Below are 13,079 nucleotides of genomic sequence, written 5' to 3'. Positions count from 1 at the left end.
ACGGGACCCTCGCTCCTTCGAGCCAGGATCTCCATGTCTTTAACGCGAACGTTACAGCAAATGGCTCTTTGTCCCACACCGACCAGTTTCTTTGGTCTTGGAAAAAATTTTTGGAGATGTAAGCGCAAGGCTTTAGGGACCCTCTCTCATCTGGTTGCATTAGAATTGCCCCCACAGCAACATCACTGGCGTCACATTGAACCACAAAGGGTTTTAATTCATTAGGGTGGATCAGGATGGGTTCATTGGTAAACAGTCTCTTTAATTTAGTGAACGCCTCTTGGCAACTTTCTGTCCATTTCAGTTTGGCTCCCGGCCGCTTGGCCTTTCATTTTAAGGAGGTCCGTCAGGGGGAGCATTGTGTGGGCGAACCCCTGTACAAAATTACGATAAAAATTTGCAAATGCGATGAAGGATTGGAGCTGTCTATGTGTCCTCAGGGGTTCCCAATCCAACACAGCTTGTATTTTGCCTGGATCCATCACCAATCCCTTCCCCGACACTCTGTAGCCCACGTAATCCAGTTCCATCTTATGGAACTCACACTTAGATAGTTTTGCATGCAGTTGGTTCTCATAGAGGGTTGCCAATATTTCCCTCACTAATCTCACATGTAAGGGGAGGTCTTTTGAATAAATAATTTTATCATCCAGGTACACCACTACCCCGTGGTACAAATACTTCCACAGCACCTCGTTTATGAAGTTCATGAGGACCCTGAGGGCCCTCTGAAAGCCGAATGGCATGATTAAGTATTCAAACTGTCCCATCGGTGTGCTAAATGCGTTTTCCATTCGTCCCCCTCCTTTATGCGCACCCGGAAGTAGGCATCCCACAGATCCAGCTTGGTAAAAATCTTTCCTTCTGACACAGTGCTTAATAGGTCTTTTATGAGGGGTATGGGGTACACACTGGACACCGAAATCGCGTTAATCCCCCTGAAATCCATGCATAGCCTCAGCCCCCCCATCCTTTTTCTTCCTAAAGACCACCGGGGCAGCGTGGGGCGTGGTGGCCAGCTGGATGAAACCACGTTTTAGGTTTTTATCGAAGAACTCGCGGAGCTCTGCCTTTTCGGTCCACCCCATGCAGTATATTTTGCTCTGGGGAGGCTCTGTCTCGGTATTAATTCTATAGCACAGTCAGTGTTCTGGTGGTGGTGGGGAGCTCGTTAGCTTCTTCTTCACTGAACACTTGTTTTAAGTCTTGATACTCCTTCGGGATCGATCTCACTTCCTCTCTGGTAAGGCATAGTTTCTCGTTCGGGGGGGGGGAGGTTCGAGGCCCCGCCCTTCGTTCCATCTGTGGTGCTCACACACTGCGTCTCTAGTCTATGATATGGACCCCCCATCTGATGTTAGGCTCATGTTTAGCCAGCCACCCCACCCCCAAGACGATGTCAAAAGAGGATGAGGGGGCCACGACAAAAATCTACGTGTCCCAGCGGTCTTCTATCCCTACCGGCACCCTTTGGGCTTCTTCCATGCAGGGCTCCCCCTTCATTATCGTTCCATCCATTTGCTCAAATTGGATGGGATGCTGCAAGGGACTTGTAGGGAGTCCGAGAGCCTCTACTAGTTTGGGTGTGATTATGTCTCTGGTGCACCCAGAGTCTAGTAGCGCTCGGGCGTGTATAAAACGTTTAAGGTTAGGGTCCAGTAAAGTCAGTGGGATAAAAAACAAAGTCCCCGTAATTCTTACCCTCAGTGGCGCCATCAGTTCCATGACCTGCTGCTCAACACTGCGCATTGCAGGTTGCTCCGGTTTCCTGCTGGCTCTTCTTCCCAGGATTCTTCTCCCAGTTCGTTGATGACGATGATCTTTTCTTCTCGTGGGGTTGAGGATGCCAAGCTGCCTTTTGCTGGCTCCTTCGCTCATCCCGCCGCCTTCTTCGCTTTGGGTGCACTGGTCTTCGGAGTGAGGGCCTTGAGGCCTCTCAGGGCAGTTTGAAGCCATGTGGTTAGGGTCTCCACATGAAAGCAGCGCGGGGGGGGGAGGGGGTTGGATCCCCCTCCGAACTGGCCTGCCTTCCGCCCTTGCCCCTGGCCGAGACTCACGTCCCCCCTTACTCCCTTGCTGCTGTTGGCGCTGGAAAGCCACTCTCTTCATGTTGGTATCTACTTCTCCCACAAGTAGCACCCACCCCACCCGCGAGGTAGGGCGAGCTTGTTGGAGGGCTTGATCCAGCACGGTGGCATTCAGGCCTCTCTGGAATGGCTCGATTTTCATCGGCTCGCTCCAGCCCCATACTTTGGCGGCGTTGGCCTGAAATTCTGCCATGTACTCTCTTACCGCCTTGGTCCCCTGTTGTAGGTCTTGCAGGGTCATCAGCGCTCGGGTCTCTTGTAAGCGGTCTTTGTACTGCGTCAGTAGTGCCCGCAGGAACGCTGCCACCGTATCTAGTTCCAGGCTTCTGGTTTCATAGAGGCTCACGTACCATCTCTTGGTGGCCCCTTTCAGTTTGGATCCTAAGTAATCCACTCGGCTCAACTCATCAGGGAAGGTATGCCCCCAGTAGTACATGAAGCTGTTAGCTTGTATCAAAAAGTATTCCACCTCTTCGGGATCCCTGTCGAAGGTGGCATCCAACTTGCGACCCCTCCCGCAATCTACTGGCCTCAGTGGCGGCAGTGGTTGCGGTTGCTGCGGCAGTGGAGGTGGGGGTTGTGGTTGGCCCCCACCCCACCCCGGTGCTGGTGGTTGCAGTATCCGGTCGAGCTGCCTCCTCACTTCTTGAGTCATGAAGGAGTTGTTCACTCGCATTTCCTCCTTGAGAGTTCTGGCCATCTCCACCATTTCAAACCTCATTATTTGGAGGAAGTCCTGTGGGTCGGGATCCTGTTTCTCCTCTTCCTCATCTGGGATCGGATCAGTACCCCAATCTTCTCGACCGTCACCCCCACTTGCCTCTGATGTGCCTTGATCGCTATCGTCCCCCGTGTGCGTGGGGAGGCAGCGCTAAGATCACTTCCCTCTGTGCTGGTGCTTCATCCATCAGGCTAGTAGACCTTCTGGGGCCCCAATCCTTTGGAGGGGGATCTTCGGAATAGTCACTGTATGTGCAGCAGGGACCCTCTCCCAGCCGAGTATGTGCCACGAAGGTTGCCTCAGGACTGTGTCGGGTCCTTGATCCTCGCCAACCGGCAGTTCTGGGTTGTCGGGGACCTCTGCGTTATCTGGAACTCTCTCCACCATCACGGTAGAAAGTTTCCAATTCAGTTAAGTCCCCAGGTGGAATTACTCCCAAAATGTCAAGCGCCGATATTTCCCATTAACAGAGTCCTTTTGTTTTGAATCAAATGATAGGTATATTGTAAGAAACTCAGGAGCTTTGCCAAGGACACAAGCCTTGGGAGTAATGGGATACAGACAGTTACAGTTGCTTTATAGGATCTCATCAAATGGTTACATTGCAGATGCATACTGGAGTCACAGATTCAAAGGTTACTAAGCAACTATCTATTTTACTACTAAGGAATCTTAGGCTATTGGAAACATCAAACCTTCTCACACTTCTCTGTGAAGAGATAAGAGTTGTCTGTGTGAAGGTGGGGGGGAAGGCGGCTTGGAGCTACCAGGCTCTAGTATAAACATCCCAGGGCCAGATGTTTTCGCTATGTGCCCTCTGGATTGTAAATAAGGGGGGAGAGCTGGAGAGTTGATGACATGCTCTCTACATAACAAAATGCGGTCGAGAAACGAGCGCACTTGGCACTGTGCAAGAAAGTGCGTTTCTAGGATATCCAGAAGCTTCCATCGCGCACATTTGGTGCTTGTGGAGAACATACAGAGCTTTGTTTACTGTCAAATACTCACCTCGATGACCAGCAACTTTGAGATATCAGCAAAGGACTGAGCTGCCTTGATGCTGAGAGCATACTGAAAGCAGATGGATAACTGATTTGGAATACATCATCCTTCTCTTTTCTCTCTACCGGAGAGTTGCTGATGCTTCTGGCTGTAAATGGGTCCTTTCTGTATTGGAAGAGAGAAGAATGGAAATACTAGTGCACCGTTCTTATTTGAGCCCTGAAAAAACTCAGCGCTGCCCGTGACATACTTTTGACTGTTTTTATAAACCAGTTCCCCTGTTCCAGCCTTTGTAGATGCCAAAGGTGCAGAATTCATCATAGAGTTGCTGAGTGAAGCGATGCTCTCTCTCGACTGGTCTTGGTGACTTTCGGTACTTCTCACAGTCTTAGGACTGAGCACTGACTTGATCCGACACAACTCCTTTGAAAGAAGGGGGGGAAAAAATGTCAGAAGGCACTTTGTACTGTTTTGCAGCGAAGTAACTGCAAGTGACTCTTGGTGACATCGGGCCCATGGTGAGATGTGTGGCAAGAGGAAGGAGTATGAACGCAGGGTGCATTCCCACAGCACATGGGTGGAAGGACAGCACAGGCACACACCTTGGCTCTGGATGGGGAAAGGACAACACCAACACTCTTCCCCATTCACCTCCTCTCCTCCACCACATCCACATACAGACGGGTTTGCTCTGGGTGGGTAAACAGCATGCTATTAAGGCTTTCCCTCTGCATCAAAGCTGCTACTTGAAGAAGATGAAGAAGATATTGGATTTATATCCCACCCTCCACTCCGAAGTCACAAAGAGGCTCACAATCTCCTTTCCCTTCCTCCCCCACAAAAGACACCCTGTGAGGTGGGTGGGGCTGGAGAGGGCTCTCACAGCAGCTGCCCTTTCAAGGACAGAGTCTCAGAACAGCCTACAATCTCCTTTCCCTTCCTCCCCCACAACAGACACCCTGTGAGGTGGGTGGGGCTGGAGAGGGCTCTCACAGCAGCTGCCTTTTCAAGGACAACCTCTGCCAGAGCTATGGCTGACCCAAGGCCATTCCAGGAGCTGCGAGGGGAGGAGTGGGGAATCAAACCTGGTTCTCCCAGATAAGAGTCCGCGCCCTTAACCACTACACCAAACTGGCTCTCCTTGCTACTTTCAGGGGAAAAAACGGTAATTTTGTATTTTCCCTCTTGCAGGGCAAGTTAGAATTGGGGGTGGGAACTGGCTTGCTTTCAGAAAACATCTTCCTACCTGAGCACTACAGACCTGCTTTGAAATACTGTTTTAGTACAAGCCTCTGTTTTGTGGCTGCCTCCACCTCCTTAGCCATCATTTTGTGACTGGTGGCTCCCAAGGCTCTTGAAAACAATTAAGCAGCTCCCAAAAACGAAAAGCCTGCGCCCTGCAACAGCAGCTTTTAGCACTGCGCAAGAGCCAACCCATTATTCACAACCTATTTCTTTGCGAGGCTCTACTTCCTAATTTCATTTTAAAAAATACGTTACTTATTAAATGTTTTAAAGGTACAAGATACCTGTAGGCTCTTGATGCTTGTGTTTTTGGTAGCTGAGCCGTGTGTTTGAAGGCCTTTCCCTGCAAGGGTTTTAGAGCTGGAAGACTGGTCATTTGACTCTCTGCTTGCGAGGCACAGCTTTGCATTCTTATTCACTCGTTTGGGAGACTTCACTTTCTCAGCTCCGATTAAGCCCATGTTCTTAGTTTCAGTGAGCTCTTTGTTGTGGGGGGCAAAAGACACAACAATCCGGTTGCCGAAGACGTCTTCGTTCTCCATTCGCTTCTGAGCACGTTCTGCGCTGTCTTGGTTTAAGAAGCGGAGGATTGCACTGGTGCCGGAAATGGTCAGCACTTTGCCTCCACAGTTATCTGACAAACGCCGGAGCCTGTAACAGACGCTTTTGGTGTCCCGGTTTGTAGGCAGGTTGTAAACATATAACAGAGTATGGCATGCCTAGGTCAGGGTACAAAGGATTTTAAATTTGGCTTTTAAATGCTGATCTAAAATATCTGCATGCATGCCTTTCTCCCAAGTCAACTTGGGACACAAGGCTGGTAGAAACAGCAGAAAATAATTAGATAAAAACAACTGAACCATTAGAATACCAATATTTCCCCATTTGCCCAGGCTGCACCAAAAGCTGGGACACAATCACACCTCAACATTTTTGACAAGGACACAGTAATTATAAAAATACACCAATGGCTGCAGAGAAAAATTCTAGAACTCTTGCCTATAAAGGTCTCCTTAGTTTATGCTTCAGCAGATCCTGCCCTTGTTTTGCAAGTTAATCCCCATAACCAAGAGGACTAGAATCTTGACTGAGGCTTTCAGCAGCAGTGGAAAGTTCAACACGAGTTCCTGCACTCTGGAGACGCACAAGACGTTTAAATTTCATTTCCCTCAGCAGTTATTTTGCTTACTGCTTTTCCCAGAGAACCAAAGCTGCATATGGTAAAATAAAGCACTTCAGCACTGAAATGATCTGGGGGATGCTAGTTCTGCAGCAGACCTGAATTCTCATCACAAAACAAAAAAGGGACCTAGAGAACAAAACACAGCTATGTGAACAACTTTTTAGATTAGATTCCTGTAACAGACCCTGTATGAAATGTGCTAAGTTGGCAAGCGCTTGTTTTTTGCCCAGATGGAAATCAGCGCTCCAATCTATTCAGCCAAAAACTGGGGGGGAGAATTACTTACTGGTTTTTTGAGTGGTAATCGTGGAGGCAAATCTGAAATAAATTCCTCAAATCTGACCAGCTCATGGGCATGATGCAGGAGCGCTTCAGAAGCTTGGTTTTTATGCACCAGGATGATGTGGAAACCATGGCGGTGTCTCAGGTCACTGAGTTCTAGTGCAAAGTTCACATCGGCTGAAAAGCAGAGATCCAACACACATGCCCATAAATAAAGGTGATTCTGATGTGTTCTCATTGTCACTGGGAATTTCCATTGAGACTGCACAGCAATATTAAGGAACATCTAGCAATAAAAAGCAGCATGGCCATAAAACTGACCCCTTCCTCCTCTCTTCTGCTGCTTGCCCCTATCTGTCTCCTCTGAATTCCCTACAATGTTAATTTCAAGAATGGGAATCAATCAATGTACATGTATCTATATGAAGAGGCCAGATGCTCAGAATAATCAAACAATATTAACGGGAAACGTGTTGCGTTTTTAATATAGTAGTTTTTCCTGGATTCATATTGACAGAAGAATCAAGCACCTGGATTAGTTAATAAATATCAGGATCCTATTTAATTAAGTTTCCCTCTCTCAAAAAGCAACAGAACACCAGGCACTGATTTTTCTTGCTCATAAATAGGGTCCTCCCACTTCAGAAAGTGAGAGAGAAAACAGTTATGCAGAAGAACGAAGTAGGAGTCATGTGCACCTTTAAGACGAACAAAGTTTTATTCAGAACGGAAGCTTTCATGTGCTCTAAGCACACTTCATCAGACGAAGAATCAGTGTGATTCCTTGTCTGATGAAGTGTGCTTAGAGCACACAAAAGCTTACGTTCTGAAGAAAACTTTGTTCGTCTTAAAGGTGCAACGTGACTCCTAGTTTGTTCTACTGCTTCAGACAAACACGGCTGCCCACATATATCTAGTTATGCAGAAGACTACCAGAAGGGAAAATGAATTATATGCAAAATAGAAGCCCCAGTTGTCAGTTGAGAAAATGTGATTTTAAAAGCTTGGTACACTGTTAAAACATTTTAAAGTGTTCTTTTCTCTGTTAGCCTTAACCAACCTGCCTTAATGTGAGCTACCCACCCATCCTTAGTATAGCACTGCTTCACAAAATGGTTGACTTACAAAATTTGCTGCTATAGAATGTAGCATCAGCTGCCTTAAGAAGAATTTAGAGATATTAGGCCTATCAATGGATATTAGGTACTGTAGGTAGTGAGAACATTCATGTTCAGGGGCAATTGTTGGGGATAACCAACAGGCCTCAGCTTCTATGGGCCAGCTAGAATGGCCTTTGTAGGAAGTAGAATACTTGACTAGATGGCCCTCTGGTCTTATCCAGCGGAGCTCCAGTTAGAGAAGGGGAGGAAGGGAGGACTGGGAAATGGATGCTGCTGGAAATCAGAAAACACTGGCCTGGACGACCAATAACCTCCACTTTTCACTGGCAATCTACACTAGGAAGGCACTTATTTCCAACATGCAATAATGCCTGTATGATACATTCTCTTGATTATTATTTACAAAATTTATATCCTGCCTTTCTGCCCTTACAAACATGGCTACTTAAAATATAATAACACGGCTAACAACTTAAAAGAGACACGATTAAATTACATTATAAAACCACAGTAATAAAAGCATACATTATAAAATCATCATAAATTTAAAACATTAAAACAACCTTTTAAAGGTTTTTTTTTTTTAAAGTTAGAATACATACAAAACAAAAACACATTGTTTAGGAAGAGAGAAAATCATCGGAGGAAGGCGGAACAAAACAACAAAGTCTTCCTCTGCTGGTGGAAGATGACAACAGAAGGGGACAGACGAATCTCTCTGGGAAGAGCACCAGGGCTTTGATCCCATGACTGAGAGTGCTCGCTCCTGGGTTGCTACCTGCCTAGCCTTGGAAGGGAAGGCCACTTGAAGCAGGGTCTCTGAAGATGACTAACTGTTGGGTGGGTTCATAAGGGCCAAGGGCCGAACTCCTAAGTTTGGGAGCCACATGTGTGCCTCTTGAAGCCCCCACTACCCCATCAGCCAGCTTAGAGAATGCATTTAAAGTTGCTTTCTTTCCACCTCTCTGTCAGCGCAGGGTTCATTGATTCTTCAAAATAATAGAACTCTTTCTTTTGAAATAAGTTTCTTTTTATTGAATATACAATGTTACTACTGCAGAAGGTCTTTGAGAGTGATAACATACATTGAAAAGGCACTAGCATTTATGGGGGCACATCAAAGACAGGGGCCTCTAAATCATTCTCAAAACAAAGTTATTTTCCCTCTCCAAGGTGTTTGATTCACACGCTGGCTATCTCCCTCCCTGGGCCATCCAGCCTCCCCCCTTCGGCCGATGTCCTTGCAGCGGCTGGGAAGCGGCGGCGCCTCCCTCTGGTCTTCCCGCCGTTTATGGCCTCTGGCGCCCTGCTCTTCCCTCCCCCTGGTTGGCATACCTAGCATTCTATCAAAGGGCCCTAGGGTTAGTTCTAAGCAAATAAACAGTATAGGCAATGTGGTAAGGATCAATAGGATGCAATTGAACACAAGCTGACACTCTCCTCTCTTCCAGCTCTCAAACATCTGGCATTCAGTCTTATGGCTCTCAAACATCTGACGTTTATTTTATGTGGTTCTTATGTTAAGCAAGTTTGGTCACCCAGGGTCAATTAGTCCTTCAGGTATGTTGGTCCCAAACCATATAAGGCTTTGAAAGTAAGGACCAGCACCTTGAATTATGCCTGGAAACAAACTGGAGGCCAGTGTAGTTGGGTCAAGAATGGAATGATATGGTACCTACTAACCACTCCAGCCAATAACCTGGCTGCAACAGCTCCATATAGAGAGCACTACAGTGATCTAATCTGGATATAATCAGGGCACATTCCGCAGCTGCCAGATTTTTCCTGTCCAGGAACAGTCACAGCTGGCTAACCAGACAAAGCTGGTAAAAGGTACTCTTGGCCACGGCTGCCACCTGCTTATCCAGTAGCAGGCCTGGGCCCAAGAGCACCACATCCCCAGAGTACAGACCTGTTCCTTCAGAGGGACTGGGCTGACCCTTTACATCCCGGGTCCCTTCCACCCACCAGTAGCACTTCTGTCTTCCTGAGCTAAAGCTTCAATACATTAAGTTGCATCCACCTCCAAAACTGCCTCCAGGCACTGGTTTGGGGTTTCTACAGCCTCCTTGGAATCAGCTGGAAGTGTGAGATAGAGCTGAATGTCATCTGCACATTGGTGCCAACCTGTGTTCTCTCTAAGCTGAGTTAGTGTCAGCTAGCAGCTCACACATTTTTAGTCTCTGGCTCACACATTTTTGTCTTAGCTCAGGAAAAATGGCCCCAGAGCAAGCTAATTTATGCAGTAGCTCACAACTTTAATGCCAGTAGCTCACAATGTAGAACATTTGCTCACAAGACTCCACAGCTTAGAGGGAGTCTTGGTGGCAACCCAGCCCAACTTTCCAATGACCTCACCCAGCAGTTTCACATAGATGTCCAAGAACATAGGAGACAAGATGAAGCCTTGTGGGACCCCACAGGTCAAAGGCCAAAGGGCCAAACAGAAGAAGAAGAATTGCAGATTTATACTCCACCCTTCTCCCTGAATCAGAACTCAGAGCAGCTCACAATCTCCCATATCTTCTCCCCCCACAACCGACACCCTGGGTGGGGCTGGAGAGGGCTCTCCCAGCAGCTGCCCTTTCAAGGACAACTCCTGTGAAAGCTATGGCTGACCCAAGGCTATTCTAGCAGCTGCAAGTGGAGGAGAGGGGAATCAAACCCAGTTCTCCCAGATAAGAGTCCACGCACTTCACCACTACACCAAACTATCCCAGCACCACCTTCTGACACCTACCCTCCAGGAATGACTGGAGCCACCACAGAATGATGCCTCCCAAGACCAGATAAGTAGTCTATAAAGATACCATGAGCGATGGTATGGAAAGCCACTGAGAGGCCCAGGAGAATCAGTGGAGTCACATTCCCTCTGTCCATCTCCCAGGTCAAGTCACCAGGGCAACCAAGGCTGTTCAAGGCCCGAAACCAGATTGGAAGGGATGTAAACAATGTGCCTCACCCAGGAAGGCTTGGAGTTGTCCAATCACCAACCATTCAATCACCCCAGCCCCCAAATCCTAAATATAGGCTGTACTAAGTGTGGTGGAAATGCACCTTGGACATGCTAAAACAGTGATCCAACACTTCATGTGATTATTTCCTCAACAAGAGCCATCAGACAAATTATATAAAAGGAAGTACTTCTTCACCCAAAGGGTGATTAACATGTGGAATTCACTGCCACAGGAGGTGGTGGCGGCCACAAGTATAGCCACATTCAAGAGGGGTTTAGATAAAAATATGGAGCACAGGTCCATCAGTGGCTATTAGCCACAGTGTATGGAGCACAGGTCCATCAGTGGCTATTAGCCACAGTGTATGGAGCACAGGTCCATCAGTGGCTATTAGCCACAGTGTATGTGTGTATATAACATTTTTTGCCACTGTGTGACACAGAGTGTTGGACTTGATGGGCCGTTGGCCTGATCCAACATGGCTTCTCTTATGTTCTTATGTTCTTATGCTGTGTACTGAGCAGAAAGAGAGGATGAAACAGAAGCATCTGAGTGGCTGAGCAACAGGTGGTCCCAAACAAAGAGCCAAAGAGAAGAGACTATCGTGCTGCCTGAGTGCAGGGGGAAGGGGAAAGGGAGTGGCTTTTACCAAGTTCAGTGGGAAGTCTCCATGCTTCAGAAGGCTAAGAAGCTCTCAGGTCTCTCAATTTTCATCTCCATTCAGTAGCTAAACGCTTAATTTCCCTTTTGTTCTACCCCCCTTCTGCTATCTCTTTCATCGGTAAGAGTAGCAACAAATCTCTCTCATCCAGACTTCACAAAAAACTTCAACCTTGAGAGTCCCTGAAGGACTCAAAAGCTAGCTTCAAAGAAATTGTTTGCAGCACACAGTGGTCAGATACCACTTCCTGTGACCACCACCAATATAGAAGGAAGGCAGCCAACCACTGCAGACACACAACGAGCAACCTGCATTTACTGTGACCTAAAAGTTTACATCTACAGAATAATATTTCAACACAGCATTCATTCATGCTATCCAGCACTGCCACTTTGCCTGAAACTGCTGTGTACTATGAACAATTTACTTATTCTATACACTATCACCCAAGTTGATGGAAAACAAGTGGAGTGTGCCTTTAAGAACAACTGAACACAACTTCTGCTTGAGGCCATTTATACGCAACAAACAAGAAAACTACTGCAATACTTAACCTGAATAAAGATGTGCTGCGGAAAAGGCAGGGTTACCAGGATAGACATTTGTATTGAAAAATCCACATTCGGGGGGGGGGGGGGGGGGTCTGAACCAACAGAGACAACTCTGATTCTTAAAACTAGAGCAAGAGTTCACCAAACAAGTCACAAGACCTTAAGACAAAGATAACGGTTTAGACGTACTGGAGACAAGGACCACAGTGGCTGGTGCAGCATGTGTATCAGCAAATCTTCTTAGACTCTGCCTGAGTTTGTCATCAGCTGCATTCTTTGCTGTGGCGTTAATGTGTGCAACTGTCACCTAAAGAAATGAAGAACCTGGTGAACGATTCTTAAAAACAGTAGCAGGTAAATTTTCTTTTTTAAGATGACAGCAGTTCTCTATTATGTCTAGAGCACTGTCCCCTTTGGAAGACATGGCAGTGACATCAAGCACAGTAAAGCCAACTGCCAAGGAACTGCCAAGCTTCTAAATCACTTCTTCTTTCTCTCAAATTCTGCTGTATGCCAATGGTTTCAGAGGCATAGAGGACAAGGGATTTTGGTCCTTTCCCTAAATGCAAGCTTTCTTCCCACCACAGAAACTCTGGGGAGTAAGTCACAGCAAGCACGGAGAAGATTCTACATTCAGCCTGCAGTAAAATCCTCAGCACAGCCAGTTAAAAAAGCGGCAGAGCTAAAGAAAACAAGCCCGTGGAGTGCCCCCACCACTCCAAATAAATGATCAGATGAACCTAAAAAAGGTAAAGGTAGTCCCCTGTGCAAGCACCAGTTGTTTCCGATTCTGGGATGATGTCGCATCATGACGTTTTCACGGCAGACTTTTTACAGGGTGGTTTGGCATTGCCTTCCCCAGTCATCTACACTTTGCCCCCTGGCAAGCTGGGTACTCATTTTACTGACTTCAGAAGGATAGAAGGCTGAGTCAACCTTGAGCCAGGTACCTGAACCCAGCTTCCACCGGGATCGAACTCAGGCCGTGAGCAGAGAGCTCCAACTGCAATACTGCAGCTTTACCACTCTGCACCACGGGGGCTTCTTCCGATGAACCTCTGGCCCAACTATACAATGAGGAAGGTGCCATTTGAGAAGCTGCATGAAAGAGCAGAAGCCACTGCCACTGGCATTTCTGAGCTTACACTCACTTCAAGGGAAACAAGGGTCTAAAAATTACCCAGGGTGGCTGCATTAGAATTGTGTCAATGGAGAGGTTTTCCATACATTATCACTATTGTATTTTTTCACAAAAAATTCCTCTCACTT

The 13,079-nt window shown here is 47.1% G+C and overlaps 1 protein-coding gene across 3 annotated transcripts in view; it reads right to left on the bottom strand.

Annotated features, from left to right (window-relative positions):
* Positions 1–13,079, bottom strand: part of MARF1 (meiosis regulator and mRNA stability factor 1) — a 539,974-nt gene that overhangs the window by 513,898 nt on the left and 12,997 nt on the right. For all 3 annotated transcript variants that reach the window (XM_060260926.1, XM_060260924.1, XM_060260925.1), the window contains exons 6-10: positions 12,000–12,117; positions 6,525–6,697; positions 5,340–5,774; positions 4,061–4,233; positions 3,817–3,975 (exon numbers count right to left, since the gene is read on the bottom strand). In XM_060260926.1, the coding sequence (XP_060116909.1) occupies positions 3,817–3,975; positions 4,061–4,233; positions 5,340–5,774; positions 6,525–6,697; positions 12,000–12,117 (1,058 nt within the window). The remainder of the gene's footprint in view (positions 1–3,816; positions 3,976–4,060; positions 4,234–5,339; positions 5,775–6,524; positions 6,698–11,999; positions 12,118–13,079) is intronic.

This window comes from Heteronotia binoei, chromosome 20 (assembly GCF_032191835.1).
Source record: "Heteronotia binoei isolate CCM8104 ecotype False Entrance Well chromosome 20, APGP_CSIRO_Hbin_v1, whole genome shotgun sequence".
NCBI classification, from domain to species: domain Eukaryota; kingdom Metazoa; phylum Chordata; class Lepidosauria; order Squamata; family Gekkonidae; genus Heteronotia; species Heteronotia binoei.
The sequence above is the reverse complement of the archived record's forward strand: the minus strand, read 5'-3'. Positions and strand labels throughout refer to the sequence as shown.